General features: G+C 34.4%; 2 protein-coding genes across 3 annotated transcripts in view; one reads left to right on the forward strand and one right to left on the reverse strand.

Moving 5' to 3' along the window:
• Positions 1-2,585: 2,585 nt before the first annotated feature.
• On the reverse strand, positions 2,586-18,976 carry immp1l (inner mitochondrial membrane peptidase subunit 1). Of its 2 annotated transcripts, XM_051113846.1 has the most exons (7): positions 18,883-18,952; positions 14,778-15,003; positions 9,232-9,356; positions 9,047-9,135; positions 8,809-8,935; positions 3,662-3,772; positions 2,586-2,719 (listed from the first exon to the last, which is right to left on the reverse strand). In XM_051113846.1, exons 3-7 carry the CDS (start codon positions 9,334-9,336, stop codon positions 2,657-2,659), a joined length of 495 nt encoding a protein of 164 aa, XP_050969803.1. In that variant the 5' UTR covers positions 9,337-9,356; positions 14,778-15,003; positions 18,883-18,952; the 3' UTR covers positions 2,586-2,656. The 2 variants fall into 2 exon arrangements, with proteins under 2 accessions (XP_050969803.1, XP_050969804.1); XM_051113847.1 differs by lacking the exon at positions 14,778-15,003 and having other exon boundaries at positions 18,883-18,976.
• Positions 18,977-19,056: 80 nt separating this feature from the next.
• elp4 (elongator acetyltransferase complex subunit 4) overlaps positions 19,057-26,256 on the forward strand; it is a 79,409-nt gene continuing 72,209 nt past the window's right edge. Inside the window, exons 1-3 of the mRNA XM_051113843.1 lie at positions 19,057-19,242; positions 20,429-20,464; positions 25,528-25,649. Of these exons, the coding sequence (XP_050969800.1) occupies positions 19,074-19,242; positions 20,429-20,464; positions 25,528-25,649 (327 nt within the window). The 5' untranslated portion in view covers positions 19,057-19,073. The remainder of the gene's footprint in view (positions 19,243-20,428; positions 20,465-25,527; positions 25,650-26,256) is intronic.

Here is a 26,256-nt window from a genome sequence, read left to right on the forward strand (position 1 = left end):
TAGGGAAAAGAAGAAAAAAGAAAGAAAATAAATAAATACATACATATATAACTACCATATACATACATACATACAAAACTACCATTAAAAAATTTAAGGTCGTACTTTTTTGGTAAGAAAATTAGAAAATTAAGAGTTTTATTCAGTGGGGATGCATTTAATTGATTAAAAAAAAATAATAATATATATATATATATATATATATATATATAAAGATAAAGATATTTACACTCAAAAAAAAAACAGTTGGGTACATTTTTCTATTCATAAAAAAACCTGGGAAAAAAATTCTACTCAGCTGTTTTCAACAAATAATAATAATAAATGTTTTCTGAGCAGCAAATCAGCATATTAGAATGATTTCTGAAGGATCATGTGACTGGAGTAATGATGCTAAAAATTCAGCTTTGAAATCACAGGAAAACAGAATATTTCTTTAGCAGAAAACAGTTACTTAAAAAAGTAAAAATATATATTATATATACATATAAAATATACATATACTGTTTTTGCTGTACTTTGGATCAAATAAACGCAGGCTTGGTGAGAAGAAGAGACTTCTTTAAAATCATTAAAATATTACTGTTCAAAAACTTTTGACTGGTAGTGTATAATGTTAAAAAAATATAAATAAATGCTGTTCTTCCAACTTTGAAGAGTCCTAAATTAAAAAAAAAAAAACTTAAGCAGTAAATCAGTGTATTAGAACGATTTTTGAAGAATCATGTGACACTGAATATGCTGAAAATTTGTAATCATATTACAGAAAAGTTATTATAAACTGTAGTAATATTTTTTCACAATATTACTGCCTTTGTATTTTTAACACATAATTCTGATATTTATCAAAATTCTGCTGTTGTTTTAAATGAACCTACTTCTAGTTTGAAATATGTGAAAATTATACAGATTTTAAAAAAATAATAATAAATAGCAGTAAATTTACGTTATACATATTATAAGGCTGGATTTAAACAATATAGTAACTATTAATCCTGGCAGCAACATTAGTTAGCATAGCAAGTTTTGTAAATGTATTTCTTATTTGGTCAAGGACAAAGAATGACTTTTTAATTAACATCTGGAAATGTGTTTGTATTCTGTTTCACTATGCTTTCTGCAATAATTCTGAAGCCTGGCTTACATTTTAAATCAAAGGCTTTGATCAGTAGGGTTTATCTATCGATTATCCTCACGGGTCTGATCACAACAGACATCACACTTGGTGCACTCGCCAATAGTCTGTCTCCCCCTCAATGCCATCTGTCTGGTATGGATCCACCAGGGGGAAAATCCAATGTTGGCAGAAGTTTCCCTTTTGAACTGATCTAAGATCAAATTCCCTTTCCACAAACCTCATCTCAACTACAACAACGGAAACCACAAATCTGACTTCAGATCAGCACACAAAACAAGTTTCAGCCAAATTAAGAGGCTCATCCCATACAAACACCCACGTTATTGAAACAAAACTGTGACCGTCGTCTCACATTCGTGTTTGATGTCAGCCAGCATCATCCAAAGACAGACTCATCCTGCGCTGAGATCAAATGACGCTGTGAAGTTTTAATTAAAACCTTGATTAAAGAAACACGCATTCTGCATTGAAAGAAGGACGTCAATTTCTCATTACCTTAAATGCACACATCCAACACACCAATAAACACTGAAAAGAAGAACAACTGAGGGAGTTTGCCTTTGATGGAGTATAGGAGTCTCTCTCTGGACTTTAATTATGATTAAGTTTATTAATCATTACCTTCAATATTGGATTACATCCCAGGTGTGCTTAAACCAACATGATGTTTCAAACATCAACTAAATCCTCTAAGGATAGATACAAGCAGGATTTAAGGTTGTGCAACACTGACAAGAAGTATCTTGTTTTATAAGTTTATCATCCAAGATGTTCATGTCTTTCTTTCATCAGTCGAAATAAAATTAAGGTTTTTGAGGAGAACATTCAGGATTTTTCTCCATATAGTGGACAGCTTCAAAGGGCTCTACACAATCCCAGCCAAGGAATAAGGGTCTTATCTAGGAAAACGATCAATCATTTTCAAAAAAAAAAAAAAATGTATATACTTTTTAACCACAAACGCTCTTCTTGCACTAGCTTGACTTAACGCATTACGTAATCACGTTGGAAAGGTCACACGTGTGACGTAGGTGTAAGTACCGCCCCAGTGTTTACAAAGCGAACATGCAAAAGAAGTCAAACACCCTTTACAAAAAAAAAAAAAAAAAAGGGGTAAACGACGATATTGGATGATTTTGAAGCTGAAAGAGAAATTTCATACATGATAACGTAATGCGTGAAGTCTTGGATGTGCATCACAGAGCTAGTGCAAGACAAGCATTTGTGTTAAAAAAATAAAATTAATAATAATTATGTAATTAAAATGATTAATTATTGAAAAGGAAGTTTCTTTCTAGCATTTAATTCAGTTTATTACCATTTTATAGCATTGATTGCAGCATGATGTTGCTGATATATGACGCATTTGTGTGTTTTGATGCATGATGCAATGTGTTTTTCATTATCATACATTTTTATTTGCCCTAAAGAATGAAACAGACATGAATTATAAATATGAATTTATTTTAAAACATTGAAAAAATATAATTTACATTGCTATAGATGAACACAGCTTCTTCATAAAATGCGCCCGTCGTTAGGACTTTCTGCCAGTACGCCAAAATTTTGTGGTGGCCACAACTGCAAAATAATAAAAAACAGAATACATTTTAAAACAACTTTTTATACTATACTGTGAGGAAAAAAGGTACAAAAGCTGTCACTGGTGTGGTATCCTTCAAAAGGTACACCTTTGTACCTTATTTACCGCTAAAAGATGCATATTAGTACCTTAAAGATACATATGTGACCCTGGACAAAAAAATCCAAATGCTGAGAAAATCACGTTTAAAGTTGTCCAAATTAAGTTTTTAGCAATGCATATTAATAATCAAAAATTAGGTTGATATATTTACAGAATACAAAATTACAAAATATCTTCATGGAACATGATTTTTTTCTTAATATCCTGATTTTGAGCATGAGAGAAAAATCAATAATTTTGACCCATACAATGTATTTTTGGCTATTGCTACAAATATACCCATGCTACTTAAGACTGATTTTGTGGTCCAGGGTCACATATTATTAGCTTTTGAAAGGGTATCGCCTCAGTGACAGCTTTTGTACCTTTTTTCTAAGAGTGTACATCTTATGATCATTCTATATATTACACTACTTTATTATATTATTTAAAGAAAATAGAAATTTTACAACTCAAAATAATGGAAAAAACATCTTTTATTTGTAAGACTCTCCACCCCCATATCATTTGCCTCTGACTTTCCAATCAAGGCCTGACAGAAGGTGAGGAGACCTGTTTACAGGGTCATGGGCACATGATGCTATATGAGCCGACAGCCGAAAACAGTTTCAAATGAAGACTGCACTCAGTACACGAGCTACTTATTAAATAATAGTTAGTGTGAATTCATTTATTTGCAATCAAATTGTAAAGTAAAATACGAAAGGATAGATTGTATTGCTTGTTTGAAAAAAAAAAAAGGGCAACAGTTCAAACTCAAGAAGCTTTTGGCCTTTGGGGAAGTGTATAGGTCAAAAACGAGACTATGTTCTCATTACCTTCAAGCAAACACGTCCTCGGATCAGGGCATAGGGAACTGGGCCATAGCTTCGGGAATCTGTGGAATTCCGAAGGTTATCGCCTTCCAGCCACACATGGCCTCTTGGTACCTAGATTACAGCAGAACGGGAAGTGCAAAATGTTAAACCATCATGCTAACTTGAGAAAATGAGTACAATTTATTCCGACTGCAGCCACACTCTTCTAAAATTATTTTTTGCCTCGCTATGAAATGCATTTGCATGCAACACGCCGTACTGAAACCCTAGGTTCTCCCTGGATTATAGGATAAGGAAGAAGTTCCTAACAGTGAGAAAGTTCACATGACTTAACTGCTCATCTCAGATGGGAATGGGATCATTTTTACTGACCGCTGAGGCCTCGCACCCCCCTACCCTCTTTATCCTCTCGGTGAGGGGTGAAGCCCCGCCTCCTCGAGCTGCTCCATGGGTCTAGACCACGGACAGACCTGCCAGGCTGGGCCGGCAACCGAGCGAAGCCTGATCCACACTGACATCAATTAGGAATAATCTCATCACACAGGGAGAGTGGGGCTGTCAAGCCCCTAATTAAGTCCCCTCCACCCCCTCTATATGTGAGGCGAGGGTGAACAACACATCACGTTGTCATTATAAACATAACAGTATGCAGATGCCTATCTGGCACTGACCAAACTGAACAATTTAAAGTTCATTTTTTTCCCATCAAGTAGAATTCCAAAGAATCATTTGAAGAATTCCACAGGATTTAATACTCTCAATTATACTTACAGTCACACTAGATGCACTAATGTGTGAGAATGACTAAATATGACCCACAAAATGATTTGCTGACCTTCTGCATTGCATACAAATGCATCATTGACAAATGCAAAAGAATCGTGATTATAAACATATGTCAGCATGAAGTCGTCTTGCAGTCGACTCTCATTAGCATGGAAACATATGTTTGATCCCATCCACAAGAAATCTCAGCCCGTCGTCATCTGCTCTTCCGAAGCAAAGCTTTTGTCCTGTCTGTCCGCCAAGCATATGAGGAATCACACCATACTGTGACCAGACACAAATGTTGACAACCCTGAGTTCAGTTTTACAAATGGGAATCATGTTTGAAACATATTACGCTTACTGTTGTTGATTGTTTAACATCTAGACATCTTCTGGTCTACAAAAATAGCTCTACAATGAATTATGCAAGTTATAGGTAGTATAGGGCTTATCTAAAAAACTTTGTTTTGCTATCAAATCATTCTTATTATTTTTCTGTTAACTGAATAGAGTCCTGAAGTCATGATGTAATTTTGTAGGCCAATATGGGAGTTTGCATCACCCTGGTTCTCTCAGCAAAAGCACTTTATATAGATTATTGAAGAAAATATGCTCTGTGACCAACAAAAGTTTATGAGTTTTACACATTATGTTTCTCAAGAGCAAAAAGCATTAATAAACACAACGTTTATGAACTTTGTAGTCTAAATACAATCACCAGAATTAAGGGTGTGTTCACACTTGTAGTTCGGTTCGTTTGGTTTATTTGGTCTGGACCAAAAAGGAAAAAGATACATTTGGTCCTGCTCCTTTTAGCGTTCACACTGGCATTTATGACAGTGAACCTAAAGATAACAAACTTAAAGACATAGTGATACATTCACAACCTGATTGGTCGGGTTGAATGATGTATATTTCATGACGGAGCACACCGAACACTCCAAACAAAAGGAAAAGGTGCATTCGACTTAAAGAGACTTTTAGGACTTTAAGTTGAACACATGCAATGCCATCTGCTGGACTAAGCGCGCTCATTGTTGGGTGTATGTGATTTTATTTTCACCACCTACAAACTCACAAAGCTCATAAAAGGCACTTTACTGCCTTGTTGCTCCACATTTGCCCTCTGTGCATTTTGTTTTGGATACACCGCTTGTTTCCGTTCGTGAAATCATGTTGCATAGCGTCGCATCTTGTCATTACTTCCTCCGTGTTGCCTTCATATATCATTCAAACCACACCAGAGTTCGTTTGGAAGCATTCACACTTACTCAAACGAACTGCACTAACGGAGCAATCGCACCAGGGTTCATTTTAATTGAAGTGTGAACACACCCTAAAAAGCTAAACACAGGCTACAAACAAACTACACTACAGTTGCATTACTTCAACATCACCAGCACTAAACTTGGACAATTCTTTTATCTTCATTTAAAATCTACAAGTTGAAAAGTTTGAGTTAAAAAAAAAAGTTTGAGTTAGTTGACTAGTGAGTACATAAGTTTGAAGGATTAGTTCACTTCCAGAATAAAAAATTTCCAGACTCTTTGCTCACCGATTTGTCATCAAAGGTTTTTTTAGAAAAACATTCAAGGATTTTTCTCCATATAGTGGACGTCAATGGTGGGCAGCGGGTTGAAGGTCCAAATTGCAGTGCAAAAATTAAAATTTTGATATTTCCAGAACATTTGAAAGCTTTGCGATTTTTTTTTTTTTTGTTGTGATTTTTAACTAGTCAACTTTGAAAATGTAACTACAACATGATGTAAATGTTAAACAAATCACTTGTTCAATATCTTTGCAGAAAAGATGCATGAACTACAACTACTGTATATCTTGTACAAACTTACAAAACAAACATATTATATGTTAGAGTAGAGGAGTTGAGAAAAAAAAAAAAAAGTCAAAGTTTGAAAAGGAAATCTCAAAAGTCAAGGTAATTCAAATTCAAAATGACTTAAGGTATAACACCAGTAGACTATTATTAACTAAGAATGTTCTATAAAAAAAAAAAAAAAAAATGAACAGCAGCTTTTAGCCTGTCACCATGATGCAAACATGAAATATCAGACATATGGTAGTAGCTCTTTACAGGTTTTTTTTATTTGATGGCGATGCTTTTCCATTATTTTTGACCATTGCACTCGCGTCTTTCATAGCGTTTCATGCATGAAACGGCATTCTAAAAACACGGTGCTAAAGTTAACTCCCATCTTCTTGCATGTTTTCCCTATTCCACTGCCCGAGTCGCATCTTTGTCAACACAAAACCACATTTTGTGTGAACGGCGCCTAGCGATATAGGCACATCGCATGATCGGTTAATCACCTTTCCTCCGTCATGTGGTTGGATCGTTCTTTTCTCTTTACTGTTATCACTGGCATATGGTCAAAGTGTCTAATTTTAACATTTGGTAATATTTCTATTCAAAAATCGCAATTCCTCGACTTCTAAAAAATAAAATTGCGGCAAAACATTAAAATTGAATGAATCAATAAAATCTGAAAAATCACCTAGCCCTACTCAACATCCCAGCCAAGGAATAAGGGTCTTATCTAGCGAAACAATTGGTCATTTTCTAAAAATCCTTCAAATTTATATACTTTTTAACCACAAATGCTCGTCTTGCACTAGCTCTCTTCAGGCATTACGTAATCACGTTGGAAAGGTCACTTTTGTTCGTCTGTGAATTGTCCGGTTTTTTTTGTAAAGGGCATTTCTCTTTTTTTGCATGTTCGCATTGTAAACAATTAAAAACAGGTAATTCTGCTTACATCACGTGTGACCTTTCCATTGTGATTACGTAATGCAGGAGGTTAAGCTAGTGCAAGACGAGCATATCTGGTTAAAAAAAAAAATAGATAAATTTTAAGCTTTTTTTAGAAAATGACCATTATTCCTCAGCTGGGATTGTGTAGAGCCCTTTGAAGCTGCACTGAAACTGCAATTTTGACCCTCAACACATTGGCTCCCACTGACATCCACTATATCGAGAAAAATCCTGGAATGCTTTCCTCAAAAACCTTAATTTCTGTTCGACTGAAGAAAGACATGAACATCTAGGATGTTCATACTCTGTAGTCCATTTAGCTACTAGTTAGCAACCACGTTTTTTAAAACACGTAGGGTCTCACTAATATATTCAGGTTAGAATAAAACACATGAAAATATTCTGAGCTTGTGTTAGCCACATTTGAAGCATTTAACAAAAAAAACATTGACTTCAGAATGATGTTACAGGAAGTTCACAAACTAATACAAGTTTTAGAACAGCACTGTACTGAACTATGACACATTTTCTCGTTAACTTGTTTACAGGTCTTTCCAATGAACATTATTTGCATACATGCAGTGAAACACAGCTGTGTAAGATCACAGCCAAATCAGTTATTAACGTTCAATCTTTGATTGACAAATCCTTTAATTACCCAAAGGCATTTTATTTTTAGGAACAAACAAATTACCCTGTCATACTGAAGACAGTGTTTAAACATACCTGCCAAGACACTCTTTTCAAAAATGTTTATGAGGCATTGATATTTCAATGTTAGTAGATACCACAAAGTTACAGATCTGACTTAATATATTAGCATGTCAAAAAAACATGTCAGCTATAAACAAGCATCAACACAAAACAACTTCTATGACAAAACGAGCATCAATAGACAAAAAAAGAAAGAAAAATCAATAGTGTTCAGTACATAAATAAATGCAAGAAAGAAGAGTAATTACAACTCAGTATATTAATATTGCTATGATGCCATCACAGTTGATTTCAATGGCAGTTGAAGTCAATGGAAGATTTCATACTTAAATCAAATTTCATACATTTTAAGTAGAAAAGAATGCTTCAGTTGCTAAATTGACTAAATTCTCACATTGCAATTGGTTTAGGATGGCTGGTATTAGGAGTGAGCAAACTTCTACAATCTTGGGTGCTTGTACATCCTAGGGTTTGTATTTCTTTACCTTAAATGACTGCGGTGACAGGCCTTTCTTTCTCTCCTTTCTCTTCATCACTTGCTCTACTCATCTGGCACTAACACTAACAGCTTCGGGAAAAATTACAGGCCAGAACCGCACATAGTCAAGGTGAAAAAACAAGTGATACAAAAAAGCAATAACAGCTATTTCAGTGACAGAGTGGCTATGCTCTCTGTGGACCAATAATAACTGAGAAACAAGCATTTGTTGTTGCCACAAGGTAAACGTTTTACCCAGCAAAGGTGAAAGCATGTGAAATTCAAATGCATACACCTTAAGAGTAAACATAGTAGTTTATACAAGAGAGAGAAGAAAAAATGTAGTAAAGACCTTTAGAAAGTATCTACTGGTTTGTGGAAAAGGAATTATTCAGGTGCGGTACAGTGGGTACTCACATAAGTGTGTATTTTAAAAACGTCTGATGGTCCACTAGTGCAGACTTTGTCTCCCTCCAGTCCAACCACTCGTTTACAAATGTTCATTTTTGGATCAAAAGGACTTTTGGCTATTACGATATCCCCTCTGGAAGAACGTAACAGGTGAGGTCAAAATAAATCCGATATTTAAAGATTCTGCATGACAGTATGATCAATAAAAGTCAAATAAAAGCTAAAGTAAGCACTTCATACTCACTTTTGTATTCGGCACAGATGGCGGCTTACTCGTTCTGAGAAAACCACGTCGTGGTTAGTGATGGTGGGTTCCATCGAAGGTCCTGAACACTGTTGTAGGTGAATTGGAGGTAGAAATAAACATTTATATGTATTTCTTTCATTAACAATGTGAATGCTTTGACCAAACAGCTCCAAGAAACTTACCGACACAAATTCGCCAATATACTCAAAGGCACAGTGAGCGATACAGCCATACTGGATGGTGTAACCGACAAAGCCAATCGTCTTCCCAAAGAAACTGCGAAACATCCTGCCAATCTTCAGAAATCCTGAAATAAGAAAAGAGAGTCTACATTTAAAAACAATTATTCACAGCCAACACTGATTTTGTCATACATGGAGCACATTTGCTAATTTCTAAAATTGTTAATGAATATTGAAATTAAAATTAAATCTAGTTTTCTAGTTTTGATATAGAGATGTATCCACAAGACTTTTCACAGTTTTTTCACATTTTCCTAATAGTTTATTAAAAATAGCATACTATTGTGTATTAAAAGCCATTTTCAGTAATTTAAATAAATTAAAATATAAACATTACATACATTAAATCTTAGAAATTCTGAAAATAAGAATAACTTTAAAATGCTAATGAAATATATATATATATATATATATATATATATATATCTTTCATTAGCATTAAAAAAATTTACTTATCAAATTTACTAAATCTTAAACAGTAAATATATAATCAAAGCCAATTAAAAGTATATTAATACATACTATAATAGTATAAACACCCAACAATAGTAAAACAACACCAGTATATAGTAGTTTCATAAAAAAAAACAGTCATATGGGTCAGTTTTTTAAAGTTGAGATGTATACATCATCCACTGATGTATGGTTTATTAGGAAAGAACAATATTTGGCTGAGATTCAACTATTTGAAAATCTGGAATCTGACGTTTAAAAAAAATAATAAATCAAAATATTGAGAAAATCCCCTTTAAAGTTGTCCAAATTACATTCTTAGCAATGCATATTACTAATCAAAAATTACGTTTTGATATATTTACGGTAGGAAATTTACTAAATATCTTAAATGGAACATGATCTTTACTTAATATCCTAATGATTTTTGGGATAAAAGAAAAATCGATAATTTTGACCCAAACAATGTATTTTTAGCTATTGCTGCAAATATATCCATGCGACTTAGGACTAGTTTTGTGATTCAGGGACACATCTTACTATTTTTGTTAATTAATGTATGACTAGTTAACCATACTAACCCATTCTTAACGAGAACCACAGCTCTAAAGCACATACTCTCACTGCTACGCTTCAACTTCAAATAAAAACATTAAATTTACATGGAAATTCTCAATTGTAAATCTCACTGAGGAACAAAAAACTGATGACACAGGCCTGTGCCAGAGGGTCGAATAAGGGTTTTAAACACTTTGTCACTGAGGTGGTGTTGGTGGGGAAATGCACCTCACACATTTAATGGCTAACGGTTAAAACTGTGAAACCAAAGTGATCATTAGAGATGGTGTTTCATTCTCAGGAGCGTCTACAACCCATCAACAAGACACAAAGAGTGACCCCTGGGCATCTGACCCTGTCTGAGACAACCCAATCTACACCTGTGGGAGCAGGTGACGCTGCTAGCAGGCACAGGTTCATCTCCTCGAGCTGAAAAAAAAGAGAGTTACGCTATGGCCATAGCAACAGAACAGGAGGTCTTTTGTTTGTCCTCGCACCCCAGCACTTTAACTGATAAAACTGTGGTGCGTTGTCTGAATAAACAGCCCATCCTCTCTCAAACTATTGACTTTTCCTTGGCCATCAAGCTAGCAGCGTGCGTGAGTCAATAAAGGTCGTGTTTGGATGTTTGTACACTCTTAAAGGAATAGTTCACCTCAAATTTACTCACATCAGGCTGTCCAGATGTAAATGAGTTGGTTTCTTCATCTGTACAGATTTGGAGAAATTTAGCATTACATTGCTTGCTCACCAATGGATCCTCTGCAGTAAATGGGTGCCATCAGAATGAGAGTTCAAACAGTTGATAAAAGTATCACAATAATCCTCCAGTGAAAAAGAATGTCCTATTACACCTACATATTTGCTTAGAATTATTTTGGACTGTTTTTGCTTGTAAACTGTGCTTGATCTGTGCATATTTCTCTCCTGATTCAGACAAAACGTTTTTTGTTTTTTCACTAGAAAAAGCAATATTATGAATAAAGGACTCTTATTTGGTTTGAGGTTAAAAAAATGTCTTAATAATGAATTTGTTTATTACAAACATGCAGCTTTTTGCTTCACAAGATGTTAGTTGATTGACTGGAGATACTTGTGGATTATTGTAATGTTTTTAATCAGCTGTTTGGACTCTCATTCTGATGGCACCCATTCACTGCAAAGGATCCACTGGTGGGCAAGGGATGCAATGCTAAATTTCTCCAAATGTGTTTTGATGAAGAAACCAACTTACACAGTTGAGGTCAGAAGTTTTCAGAATCATTAAAAGTGTTAATTATTTTACCAAAATCAGAAGAATCATACAAAATGCATGTAATTGTTTATTTAGTACTGACCTGAATAAGATATTTCATATAGTCCACAAAAAAAAGATAATAGTTGAATTTATAAAAATGACCCTGTTCAAATTTTACATCCCCTTGATTCTTAAAACTGTGTTGTTACCTGAATGATCCACAGCTGTGTTTTTTTGTTTAGTTAGATAGTTGTTCATGAGTCCCTTGTTTGTCCTGAACAGTTAAACTGCCTCCTACTCTTCAGAAAAGCATTTTTGTGTATTTGAACCCTTTTCAAAAATGACTGTATGATTTTGAGATGCATCTTTTCACACCGAGGACAACTGAGGGACTCATATGCAACTATTACAGAAGGTTCAAACGCTCGCTGATGCTCCAGAGGGAAAAACCATGCATTAAGAACTGGGGGGTGAAAACTTTTGAACGGAATGAAGATGTGTACTTTTTTCTTATTTTGCCTAAATATCATATTTTTTTTATTTAGTACTGTCATTCAGAAGCTACAGAAGATACTGACATGTTCCCCAGAAGACAAAATAAGTTACATTTATCCTGATCTTCAAATTCAAAAAGTTTTCACCCCCCGGCTCTTAATGCATCATGTTTCCTTCTGGAGCATCAGTAAGCATTTAAATCTTCTGTAATAGTTGCATATGAGTCCCTCAGTTGTCTTCAGCATCAAAAGATAGATCTCAAAATCATACAAAGTCATTGTTGAAAAGGGTTCAAATACACAAAAATGCTGGAAAATCAAAGAATTTGTGGGACCTGAAGAACAGCAGGCAGTTTAACTGTTCAGGACAAACAAGGGACTCATGAACAACTATCACTAAACAAACAACAACACAGTATTAAGAATCAAGAGGGTGTAAACTTTTTACTTTTTGGTCTTTTTTTATTAATTTAACTATGATTTTTTTGTGGACTATATGTAAACATCTTTTATGTGAAATATCTTATTCAGGTACTAAATAAACATTTTGCATGATCCCTCTTATTTTGGTAAAATAATTAACAGTTTTAATGATTCTGAAAGGGGGATGAAAACTTTTGACCTCAACTGTATATATCTTGGATGTCCTGAGGGTGAGTACATTATAGACAAATGTGAACTATTTTTTGGGTGAACTATTTTATCAAAAAGAGGGTTTTTGTTGCAATAGAACATTTTGTTCAGTGAAAAGGTTCCATGGAACCACCAATGCCAATAATGAATGTTTATTTTTAATATTGTACACATCCACAAAACCTCACTTGGCTGAGAAACCACTCAAAAGATAACCCGACACTTTAACGAGGTGCCGTTTTGTCAGTCTTCGAACTACTTCCTAATAAGAAACTTTGAAAATCAAGCTCTTGCACAATTAGAAAACGAATCTTCAGAAGAACAACCTCGCTTCGATGTCCAACGAAGGATAAACCTCAATCTTTTCTCCTGAAACAAACCAAAAGAATTAAGGCGAGCCAGCCAAGCAGAAACTGAATGAAACCGAACCCTATCCCAAAAGCCCCTATTGCCTTGGGAATGACATCTCCAATATGGGGCAGAATTAATCCTCCTGTCCCCTACTTCCTCCATCTCAGTCCCAGGCCAAGTGTCAGGTGTCTGTCTCCGTGTGTCACGGAAAGTGCTACACCTAATCCCATTACCCATCAGCCATCTCCTCACCCCATACCTCTGTCCCCTGCTCCCCTCTCTTTCCATTCCGGTCAGACATCGAATCCACACCTTTGAATCCTCATAATTACGTCTGATACCCCCAACACAAACAGGGTGGACGAGAGTTAGCTGCTCTACCCAAAGGCCCCCTCCGTCCAGAGATGTTTCTGCCTGACTGGATGTAGTCGTATCTCAGGGAGGCAGTGAAAGGGCCAGCTGTTGTTTTGCTTATCAAACTCCAGGGTGGGGGAACAAACTATTGTTTCTAAGCCGTTTTCCCTGGCAATTGATAGCGGGCACAAACTATAACATATACGCTCACCTTTTAAACCTTTATAAAGCATCTTATAGGACGTACAATACATAGTAACTGCTAGTAACATCAAATACAGTACTAGGGATGTGCAAAATGAAATATTTGACTAGGCAGTTAGTTGCCTGAATGACTAGTAACTAATAGGTCTTAAGGAAACACTGCATAATTTGCCGCTTTAGGTTCACCTGACCCTGATCTGACACATTTTTAGACGACTTTCACATAAGTTCTTGTATTCAAAACAGCTAGATGAAAGGCAAACGATTTAAAAAGAATATTATATCTTCTTAAGAAACAAAACACTCAGGGTGAGGCTCTTAGAAAAGAGTCAAAGTTGTATATATGTACTGTATGGCTGGATAGGCGGTGGGTGAATTTAAGATGCAACTTTTCTGACGGGATTTTGCTGTGCAAGCTGTCTAAATGCGAAAGCTGCCTTTTTAAACTAAAAAAAAAAAGTATATAAACCTACACTACCGTTAAAAAAAATGGGGACATTATTATTATTATTATATATATATATATATATATATATTTTTTTTTTTAATGAAATTAATGTTTACTCAAGATGATATAATATTAATATTATATCATAATATATAATATTATATATTATTTATATAATATTATAATATATAGTAATATAATAATATATAATAATATATTTATAATATATAATAATATATTATTTATTTACTAATAATATTGATTATAAGTAAAAGTGTAATGTGATTAATTACGTTACAAAAGATTTACATTTCAATTTTCTTTTTAACATTCAATTTATCAAAAAATTCTGAAAAAAAAAACACCTTGATAATTAAAAAAAAAGTTTCTTGAGTACCAAATTAGCATATTAGAATGATTTCTGAAAAATCATGCGACACTGAAGATTGGCATAATGATGCTGAAAATTCAGCTTTGCATCACAGGAATAAATTTCATTTTAATGCATATTAAAATAAAAAATAGTTATTTAAAATTGCAAAAAAGTTAAAATATTATTGTACTTTTAATCAAATATAAAAAAATCAAATACTTCAAAAACATTAAATCTTACCAACCCCAAACTTTTGAACGGTAGTGTATTTAATCTGTAGAAAGCTATTGGACAACTAGTCAACTCAACACCATTCGGATTCTGATAAAAACAAAGGATGTTGATCCAGAAATATGCTCTCTCTCTCACTCTCATCCTGACCTCAAGAGACTGTCTATCGCGTTCATAACGCGGACCAGCTCGGCAGAATGTGTGGCGGAGAACACAGCATCCCCGACTACGTCTAGTCGTCCAATCACCAGCACAGTCACTGTTGTGGGCGTCCAGCATAGGTGAGGATTAAGGATTTAGCATAATAAGATTACACGGCCAGTGAATGATATCAAGAGACAGTCCATATGCGGCCGCCTGGTTTTCCACTGGCACCCTGTGTGTGTGAGAGAGAGAGGCTGGGTGAGTCAGCTGCTTGGAATCAAATGGAGTTTAGCCAAAATCAAACAGACCTTCAGACAATTGAGATTAAATCTCTATTTCTGAAAATTCCCTTGTGTGTTCGAAACAAGCACTATCTGCCACATGATTCCCTGGGCGGGGAAGTGACGGAACCAAAATGAATTTTATCTAACAATTGGATAATTAACTCCAAGTCTCCCCTTAATCCAGGATTACAAAGTACGACTTATATATATATATTTGCTACAAAGAGTCACATAGAGCATCTCTGGAGTGCCATCTGTGGCCCCGGACCCCCAAAACCCATAATGCAACAGAAGGGAGAAAGGGTTCCCAGAGAGCTCAGAAGCAGGTGGCATCAAAATGCTCTTTTAATCCTATAAATCTGCTGTAAAACAAACTTTTGAATTTGAACAAATCTCTTGAGACAGATCTGTCATCAATGTTGTTTAGCAGCATTTAATCTGATAAACAGCTCTAGATCAATTACAGTCTAAACTTTGGCACTAAGACTTGTTGAATTAAGATTAATGCCGTCCTATTACATCCCAAATGTTTTTTCATTTCAAATGTGAACTTGCCAACAAGCAAGACAATAACTAAAAAGAACAACAAGTACTTTGTTCTAAGGATGTGTTCATTTTTATACCTGAGATATCAGAAAAATGAAACAAGCTGTTGCATCTTGAACTCAAGACATGGGCATTGCATTAATATGACAGGTGAAGTAAAAAAAAAAAAAAAAAAATCTGTGAAATAATTCAACAGACCCTGCATATAGAACCTCAGATCAGCCAAAAAGCATTAGGTGAGAAGTGATAATTAAGATTTTTTTGTGCACTTCTTTGGTGCACAATTACATATAACATTAGAATAATCTACTGCATACATTACCACTCAAACGTTTTTGAACAGTAAGAGTTTTAATGTTGACTATAATAGTCTCTTCTGCTCACCAAGCCTGATTTTATTTGACCCACAGTACATCAAAACTACAATTTTGAAATATTGTAAATATTGAAAAATGTACTGCTGTTTTAAGTATTGATAATAATAAAATAGTAATAAAAATAAATGTTTCTTGAACAGCAAATCAGCATATTATAATAATTTTTGAAGGATCATGTGACACTGAAGACTGGAGTAATGATGCTGAAAATTTTGCTTTGATCACAGGAATAAATTACATTTTAAAATATATTCAAATAGAAAGCAGATATTTAAAATAGCAAAAATATTTCACAATATTACTGCTTTTGCTGTATTTTGGATCAAATAAATGCAGGCTTGTGAGCAGAAAAAACGTCTTTAAAAAGAAAACATTAAAAATCTTACTGTTCAAAAACTTTTGACAGATATTTTAAATGAATTATTTAAGAAAATCTAATTTGGAAAATCTGCAGTAAAATACATAGCTATCCTTTTAAGAGTCATTTACAATTAAATATATACTGCAAACACCTGGTACACAAAGCAAAGCGTGCAAACACCAATTCAGGCATTGAGACTGATGTCACACTTGTGTAAAGGTCACAATGACTCCATGCCACCATCTAATGTGCTAACACACCGCTGACCTCCTGAAATAGCAAAGAAAATAAACAGCAGCCCAGGTGACACTGGAAAGCTGTACGGTAATTCTGTGCACCATTGTTCATGATTGCCGGATGTACAGAATGAAAATTAGTACAAGAAAAGTTGGTTCGGTAAACAATCAATATATCAACATATACTGTGAGTAGAATAAAATATATACTAAAATATAATATATACACTACTCCAGTCTTCAGTGAAACATGATCCTTCAAAAAATCATTCTAATATTCTGATTTTCCAAAAAAAAAAAAAAAAAAGCCAGTTGTGATCAGTTTTGACCAGTATATACTGTAAATAAAAATAAAAATTCTGAATGGTGATAGATACTGGGATTTAGAGGCAATATTCAATTCTTTAATATTTTAAACTTAAAATATCCACTAGAATGATAGCGAAGAACTGAATCCCAAGACCTGCTTCACAGCTTCTTATCACAGCCCATCTGAATTTAGACATACATGAGGAGCTCAACTTTGGGAGCTTCTGCGGGGCTTAAGAAGATTACATAGATTCGAATAGTGTTAACTAAGACGGCGTTCCCCCGAGAACCCAGATGGATGAATACGAGGAGGGGGACCTCTCTGATGTTCTCGATCTGCGTGGCAGAAGGCAGCTGAGGGTGGCCTCGCATTGCTCTCTTTGTTCTCATTAGTCCTCCATGTCCGTTGAAAGGGATCGGAGAACCTGGAGATTTGGTAATCGGAAGGCTATCAGTGTAGCTATCAAAACGAGGCTGGCACCTGGTTGGTTGATGGAGGACAGATGTCTGCATGCATGACATAAAGAAAGCCTGCCTCCATGACTTGATTTTTACAACAGTTCAATGAAAATCAAATGAATTTTAAAAGGGAGATAATGACTAAAGCCAATTACAGAGTCAATCCCCATAAATATGAACAAAAGCGAAGCGATTTCAAAGGATGCTGAGCTAGTTCTGTAACAATGACGTGACATAAATAGACTAATCTTTATTGAAATGACCTTTGACTGCAGTCTGAACCCACGATGGAGCTGAAAGGCAAAGAGATCTTATCGGATGTCCGAAGTTAGGCCTTCTGTTTTGGCTAAAATAGAAATCTTACAATTGTCTATTCATTCAATGCCCATCCCTAGTACAGATTTCTTTTTATAATTAGCCTGCTTTGTTTTTACATTATAGATATGTTTTATTTCATATTGGAAAAAAAATACAGATTAATGCAGAGCTAAAATGACCTTCCTGTGGGTCATAAATAATAGTAACCACAACCCTATAATTGTCCTGGCATCCAAGATTATTACTTTCCTTTCAACACTACCGCAAACAAACCCACCGCAGATGACAATCTAACTTCCCTTCTGAGCAATGCCACTATATTCTTAACCTCAGATTGTGGTAGCAAAGAGAAACATGTTTGGGAAACCCAAACAAGCTGCTCAGGAAACATTTGACATGTTATGACTGTTAGTATTAGCACTGTGTGGAACAATCAGATACGAGTTGATAAAGCTGACATCATAAAAATAACATAAGCAATACCAGCATCTGGACAAACTAAAAAGAGCACCTCAACAATAAATGAACATGTCTAGTGGATAGCTGGCATTTTGTGTACAGAAATGATTATGTGATTATGTGAGAAACTACAGCACTAAGGGAATTATTTTTAAATGCAATTAATGTTATTATTCAAAGACCAATGACTGAATCATATAAAATTTACAAAAGTGATTTGTGTACATAGAAATCATATTAAATCCAAGTATGCAAATCTTTGCTTTAACTTATATGAAAATAAAATATCAAAACATGGGCAAAATAATGTCAAATAACTGTCAATCAGCAAAATGAAACTACATACTTATTCTGACATTGTAATATATATATATATATATATATATATATATATATATATATATATAGGCTTTTTTGATTAACAGAAAGTTCAAAACAACAGTGTTTCAAATGCAAATCTTTTGTAACACTGTGAACGTCTATACTGTCAAGTTTGATCATTTTAATGCGTTCATGCTGAATAAAACTATGTATTAACTTCTTTAAAAATTACAATTACAGTATATACAATGTCACTAGTTATGAAAGAAGCTCTGACCTGTTCACTACATTTTCTAATCTTGTGTAATGTACAAGGGCATCATGATTTTTGTGTTATGACTGTGGGTCAGTTTTAACATCGATAACAGAATATAAATACATTAACTACTGCAGGAATGTAATGTGTGATGGAATTATAAGTAATTTGTACAGTAATCCTACCTGATTAATGTCCATTCAAAGCGTGATGTCTGTATTTTTTGAGCTCACGTTCACTACGCAGCTGCTGTCAACCTTGAACTCGATTGCATCATCGTCGCTAAACAAGTCTCTTTCTGATTGGCTAAGAACATAAGAATTCAGTCGCTGATTGGCTGTAGCGTCACTGGCGTTGCTGTCAACACCAGAAAAACATGGCGGCTCCCGTTAGAGGCATGGCTGGATCCAGCAGCATAGGCAACACAACAAGTTTTCAGAAAAAAACCCGTAGCAAACTAGTTTCTATACCTGGTACAAGACCGTCTGTGCAGAACGGACAGCTGTTAGTTTCATCTGGAGTCAGCTCGCTTGACTACGTGATTGGTTCGTACAGTACACTCGGTTTAAGCTTACTGTCAAATGAATGTTCACTATATTCATGTTTTTACATGCCTCTCCATCGTATACATATTTATTAATGCATCTATAAAGAATTCCGCATCGGTAGATTTTTGTCTGCGCTACTGTCACACTTACAATGTATGCAAATATAATGTTTTAACCTCACTGAGAAATGCCCTGATCCCACCAATCAAAATATAATTTTCTCTTCATTAAGGGTATAATCTTTGCATTACATGAAAATGTACAGTATTATATTAAGTATTTTTGTATTTAAGGTCCTGAAAGGTATTTATTTGATAATGCTTACTTTATCTTGGCTTGTATATATTGTAAAAGTGACTTCCCAGATAATAATAATTGCCATCATCATCACCATTAATCTTGTGATATTTTTTTTTTCCCCTTGTAATTAAATATAATACAACACTCAAAAATAATACACCATATGTGACCCTGGACCACAAAACCAGTCATAAGAGTGAATTTTTTGAAATGGTATGGTTTGTTAGGATAGGACAATATTTGGCCGAGATACAACTATTTGAAAATCTGGAATCTGAGGATGCAAAAAAAAAAAAAAAAAAAAAAATTAAATATTGAGAAAATTGGCTTTAAAGTTGTCCAAATGAAGTTCTTAGCAATGCATATTACTAATCCAAAATTAAGGTTTGATATATTTACGGTAGGAAATTTATAAAATATCTTCATGGAACATGATCTTTACTTATTATCCTAATGATTGTTGGCATAAAAGAAAAATGGATCATTTTGACCCATACTGTTGTTGGCTATTACTAAAAATATGGTTTTGTGGTCCAGGGTCACTTTTACTATGTATATTATGTAACATATATTACTATATTTCTATGTATTTCAATATTTCATTTTGCAGTAATGCTTGCTAAGCATACTCACAGTACTGAGTGCTTCTGTTTTAAAAGTTAACGTTTTTAATAATAGCCATTTTAATAATAATGCAAAATTATGTCTTGCACAGTATGAGTCCAACGGAAGTCCACTTTTTTTTTTTTATTGCATGTGTACTTGACCTTTTCTGGTTAAGTTTGGGGATACCTTTGTCTTTTGAAGTGTATTATATTGTTTGACAAGTAGATAAACCACAGTATTATGTTCTGTCATTAAGACATATGCACATTTTCTATAGGTGGTGGCCTGGCAGTTGGAACTCTGCTGCTTGTAGGTAAGAAATAAAGCAATGTCTTTATACTGTCATGTCAGCAAGTTTTCAAAGATGTTATTATTTCTGGTGATTATTATGTTTGCACTCAGCCAATGCTTTGCTTGTCATAATGAGTAGTAGAAATATGGGTAAAATGTTTTAAATGTTTTGGGTAAATTTTTTAAAATAATTTTTTCATTAGTGTAGATTTATATTGGATTAGAAACTTTATTGTGCAAAGTACAATACAAAACCAAAGCCAATGAAATACAGAAGCGTCTAACCAGAAGTGCAAATAGCAGTAGGGAATATATGTATTTGTGTGTTTATATTTAAGATACAGATAATAACGTAATTCCTTATGATTCTACAAATCTGCAATCCATTAGGCTGATAGATTATTAGATGTGAAGATAATTCTGATTACAGACTAATTATATCTTTTCAAATTTTGTAAAGTATATAGCAGTTTGACAGATGGAATATTGAGGGTCTTTCTGCTTCTCTTCATCTTTTTTTTTTTAGATGTAATATTAAGAAAGCTGAAATGTTACACTCTAGTATGTGACTGCCATATAATTTTTTGGTTGAATAGTGAATCATTTTGATGTGGCTCATTATTGTCAAAACACATATTCATGAGGATCTTATATCTTTACGGCCTAATTTCTATTCTTTGCATTCTTTTGTCATGTTGGAGTCATTCTTTCACTTCATTGGAAGTTGATTGGCTATGGTCCCGTCTAGGTCACGCATGTCCCCAACACGAAAGATGAAAGATACCACCGCTGTGGGACAAGTAGAAGTTTATACTTTCTAAATTGCGAAATTAGCTTTATTTAATATACAACAAACATATATATTTTTCAGTTATTATTAACTTAAAGGTGGAGTGTGTAATTTTTGTTACAAGTTATGCTAAAGCAAATGGTAAAAAAGGAATGTTTTTTTTTATCATAACACTTCCCCATCCTGCCATTGGTTGGTTAAATAGATAGCTCCGCCCCACATTTAAATCATTGGTTGAGCCAGCGTTGTTGTGTTGGACTGGTTGGGATATTAAATATTTTATAGTGCCAAAGTGTTTGGTAATCAGTTTAATTTTCAGCATATTAAACTATTATAGAATACACACTTCCACGTAGGGTCAGATTTGTAAGCTATTGAAAATTGAGCTGTTATTATTTGATGGAACAGTGATTAAAATAAATGATAGAAGTGTCCCCAGAGGTTGCAAATTTAATTCCGATTTGTATTACCGGTGCCATTGTGAATCAGTGGGGCTCAGACGGCAAACATATGGAACCAGGAGGGCAGAAGTGTTGACCCAAATTTCCCCTGCAGCTTTGAGTGACTGACTCACACTCATTGCACACACACATGCTGAAGTACAGCTTGCATTATTCTTTCTCTAAAAGAGAGAGACACCCTCTCTTCTCTGCATCAGAAAGGATAGGAAGTCTCTAGATGTCCCACCTCTTGGGTGACTGATATGTGCCAGAGTCATGTTGTCTCTACAGCACAGATATGCACCCCCAACGCATCCCCGAAACACCCCCGCTAGGCTAATAGCACCCGCAGGTTTCATTTGTATGGCTCCATAGAAACGCAACCACAATAGGCCCCATCTCGAGTGGGCCCATCTGGGTGTCTTTGTCGGGGCCGCTGAAAGCCACAAAGGCCTGCTGACCTAGAAACACATCAATAAGGGAGAGGGGAGTTCTTCCAATGACAAATTGAAGAGCTGAGGAATTGTTGTTTCTTTCGTTGGTGATGGAATATGAGAGGCATCCAGGTTTGTAGGCAGAATTGGGACGAGGACAGGAAACCCCTCATTCTCTCCTGCTGTCGGAGGAATCCTTCAGGGGTCATGCAGTGGCTTTAGACCTGTGTGGGTTTGAGGGCGTTTGTCAGGAAGAATGGAAGGTTGAAACTGTCAGTGTGTGTGTGTTTTTGTGCTGGAGAGGGGAAAATGCAGACCGTAAGTGTTTCTGAGCTGGCCATTGCTCAACTCTATTACAGGAAGTCAGGGGGGTAATTATATTAGCACTAAACTAACTGGGGCAGTTTCTTTGAAACTTAATCTTGTTAAAAAAAAAAAAACAGGGTTGGTACAATTTATTTTTTAAAAATTAAGATTTGTATTCAACAATAATGCATAAATTTGATCAAAAGTGACAGTAAATACTTTTATAGGGTTACAAAATAATTATATTTTTATTTATCAAATAATCCTGGAACAAATCTGTCATGGGTTCCACTAAAGTATTAAACTGCACAACAATGTTTTTAACATTGATTATAATACAAAATGTTCCTTGAGCAGCAAATCGGCATATTAAAATGATTTCTGAAGGATCATGTGACACTGAAGACTGGAGTAATGATGCTGAAAATTCAGCTTTGCATCACAGGAATAAATTACATTTTAAAATACACAATTAACATAGAAGATAGTATTTTAAGTTTGTAATAATAGTTCCCAGTATTTGTTTTTACTTTATTAAAAATGCATAAGGCATGAAAAATTTATCTTTGGTTAACATAAGAGACTTCTTTCCAAAACATCAAAAATAAAAAAAAATCTTACAGACCTTACATTTTTGAATGCTGCTGTAACTAATAACAATATGTAACTAGGGGTGTGCGATAATGACAAAAAAATTATATCTCTATTTTCTGGAAATTTGTTGATATTGATAATTAGATGATATTTGGTGTGTTATTGTGCTGGTATTTTGGCAGGTTTAAGCCCGCCGTGGACAGCTGACTTCCAAAGCTTTTGCGAGGAAAATATACTTTAAATATAAATCTGAAAAACACCAGTAGATCGCAGCAAATCACTGCATGAGTAAGTCATTGAGTCATTCATTCAACCGATTCATTCAAGTGGCTGATTGATTCAACAAAAAACACCATGGTACAGTATGTTGCTTAGAAGCGCAAAACAGTTCTGCAGTGGCTTTGTTTGGAACTATTTTCATTGTTGAGATACGGCGAAAACAAGAACTGTTGTGTCTAAAATGTAAATCACTTAATATTAACTTGTTTATTGAGCTGTTTATCAAATCAGTACCACATTTGCAGTTGTGCTGATATTTGGAGAAATATGTCACTCTTTGTGTGACATTAACTACTGTATATCAGATAACATAAATACAAAATACATATAGAAGTCATAAGGGGGCATATTTGCTCCCTTATCTTGAATTTTGGGGGAATGCTAAATGTATTTTAATAGACTCTGCTATGGAAATGATTTACATTAGGGCTGTCAAATGATTAATCGCGATTAATCGCATACAAAATAAAAGTTTGAGTTTGCCTAAAATATGTGTGTGTGTAATAATTATGTATATATAAATAAACACAAATTAATGTATATATTTAAGAGAAATATGTTATGTACAAAATATTTTTGTTTATATATAATATAAATTATATAAAAATTATAATAAATGCATATATTTGTAAATATTTCTTAAATATATACATGAATGTGTTTGTACTTATATATACATAATAATTACACACAGCACACACACATGTATTAGGCAAACTCAAAAAAAAATTTTGTACGCGATTAATCACGATTATTTGTTTGACAGCTCTAGAGTCGATCTTTTTTTTTTTTTTTTTTTTTTTTTAACCAAATGATTTTGAAAATGATGAACCAGCTTACTAAAATTAATCTGTTTTAAATGTTTTAATTGAGATACAGTGGGTAATTCAGATGGGCATGTTTAATTATAGTGTTTTAATGACACGTAAACAATGCCACTGAACCAAACAAAACTCGGATATTTTGCTGATTATTGCTGCTGAAAATGGTCAATTATTGTCATGTTTTAGGCTGTACTAATCGGTTGGACCGGAAAAAAACATTTGGAGTACTATTAGACTGCCAAAAGTTATAACAGATCAAGTACAAGAGTGCAAAAAACTGTCTGAGGAACAAAAGGCGTTTGTGGTTGGCCAAACTGAACCAGGATTTCCAGGGTGAGAATCTTGACAAAATTTGTGTTTGTTCTTACCATTTCCAGTCAGGTAGGTGAAATATGAAGCTAATATTTTAATTAATACTGCTCGTACGCATCTTTACCACCTATTAACTTTAGTTTGTTAAATATTGTGCCCTTTCCTGCTTACTAAGTCCTTTTCTGTATGATTTAGCAGCTTCCACACATTTTTTTCTCTGGTTTAGACAGCATAAATTAGCAGAACGACATATTTAGTAGTGCATTAACCATGCAGTCCATACTGTTGTTTACATCCGAGTATCGGCAGTATGGCCACACATCCGGGTAACTCACCAAATCGTGACTTAAGTGCACTGCAAACCCACTATTGATTATTGCCAACCAAGCAAATGCCACACTGGAATGAATTGAAAATGCTAACAAATAACCTTCTCTATCTTTTTCGGTGCTTTCAGGGTGTTATGTACGAAAATGTGTGAAGCACAGTAATAGTAATGGCATTTTTAAGGCATTACCTTCTAATTTTTTTCTCACTAAGAAAAAGAAACAGTTCTGCATCTATGAAAATGTTTATCTTAACACCTCAGAACTATGATTGGCAAATGTTTGTCTGTATAACTGTATCTGGTTCATTCACTGGAGGTTCATCAGAGGGTTGAAGAGCTTTTTTATAGATCAAGACAGGCGTTCTTTTCTCTTACCCTCAGTTCTGCTTTGTGACGGACATACGTGTACATTTCCACTACAAGAGGAATTATGTGTCGTATTCACACATTTCACGTACAGTGTAGCTGCTGATGGATGCTGAATCCATTACAATCACACTGGCCTCTTGTGCTGTCATCAGACATACCATGTGGCATGTATCACAAAGCAGCTAGTGTGTTTGCCATCACTAGCAACCAGAATAAACAGTTGTTTTTCTTATTTCATCTGAGGTTAGTTTTGTTTTTGTTCTCTGTGTTGGGATATTTACAGTATCTGATGTGATAGTGACTCTCTGGCCATTCTTTTGTCATGAGGTGCATCAAAAGCCTCACTGCTCTATGTTTTGGTCTAGTTTAGGCTGATATATGTGGCATTGATGGTGATTTCTGTTCACAGAGGAGGACCGCTATGACAGCTACTCTCGCATGCTGCTCAAGTACTTCCTGGCGGAGGGAGTTGTGTGCGGACATGAACTCTTTCTGGCATCCGCCCGAGATCACCCTGATGAGATCATGCAGGTATGAAGAAAATCAAATCAAGTGTTCACACTCTGCCTGTTTGACACTTTGGTTCTGTGAATTCCAAATACATCAAAATCTGTTATTTACAAACATATTCTCTTTATGTAACTAGTACCTGGCCCTCAAAACAATAAACCTGGAGAGATCTCTGTGTCTTTATCAGTAAAATATTTTTCTTGGCATTGGTCGGGAACAGTGTGACTGAACATGACACAATGTCTGTATGTATTATTATGACTGTGGCATAGTCTGATTTTTGTATCTACTTTTGGTCTAAGGACTCTTTGAAACTGTTGTCTTTTTGTTATTTTATGTTTTGCTGTGTTTGGAATAGAATACCATACTAGTCAAAGTAGTCATACTATTATTTTTCTAATATTCTTGCATTTTATTTTATTTTATTTTATTTTATTTTTTATATTGACATCATTCACACCTTTTCTTACTTCATTGTGTGATCAGGCGTTTTCATTTAATTTAATTTAATTTAATTTAATTTAATTTTATTTAATTTTATTTAATTTTATTTAATTTTATTTAATTTTATTTAATTTTATTTAATTTTATTTTATTATTTTATTTTATTTTAAAATCATTCATATCT

The sequence above is a fragment of the Labeo rohita genome, chromosome 7 (assembly GCF_022985175.1).
Source record: "Labeo rohita strain BAU-BD-2019 chromosome 7, IGBB_LRoh.1.0, whole genome shotgun sequence".
Lineage (NCBI taxonomy): Eukaryota > Metazoa > Chordata > Actinopteri > Cypriniformes > Cyprinidae > Labeo > Labeo rohita.

Coding starts and splice junctions, on each gene's coding strand:
- immp1l (XM_051113847.1), bottom strand. CDS start 9,336: ATGTTTCGCAGTTTCTTTGGGAAGACGATTGGCTTTGTCGGTTACACC. Junction 3,773..8,808: donor TTTTTAAAATACACACTTAT/GTGAGTACCCAC, acceptor GCTGTAATCTAG/GTACCAAGAGGCCATGTGTG. Junction 2,720..3,661: donor GAGGACGTGTTTGCTTGAAG/GTAATGAGAACA, acceptor ATTATTTTGCAG/TTGTGGCCACCACAAAATTT.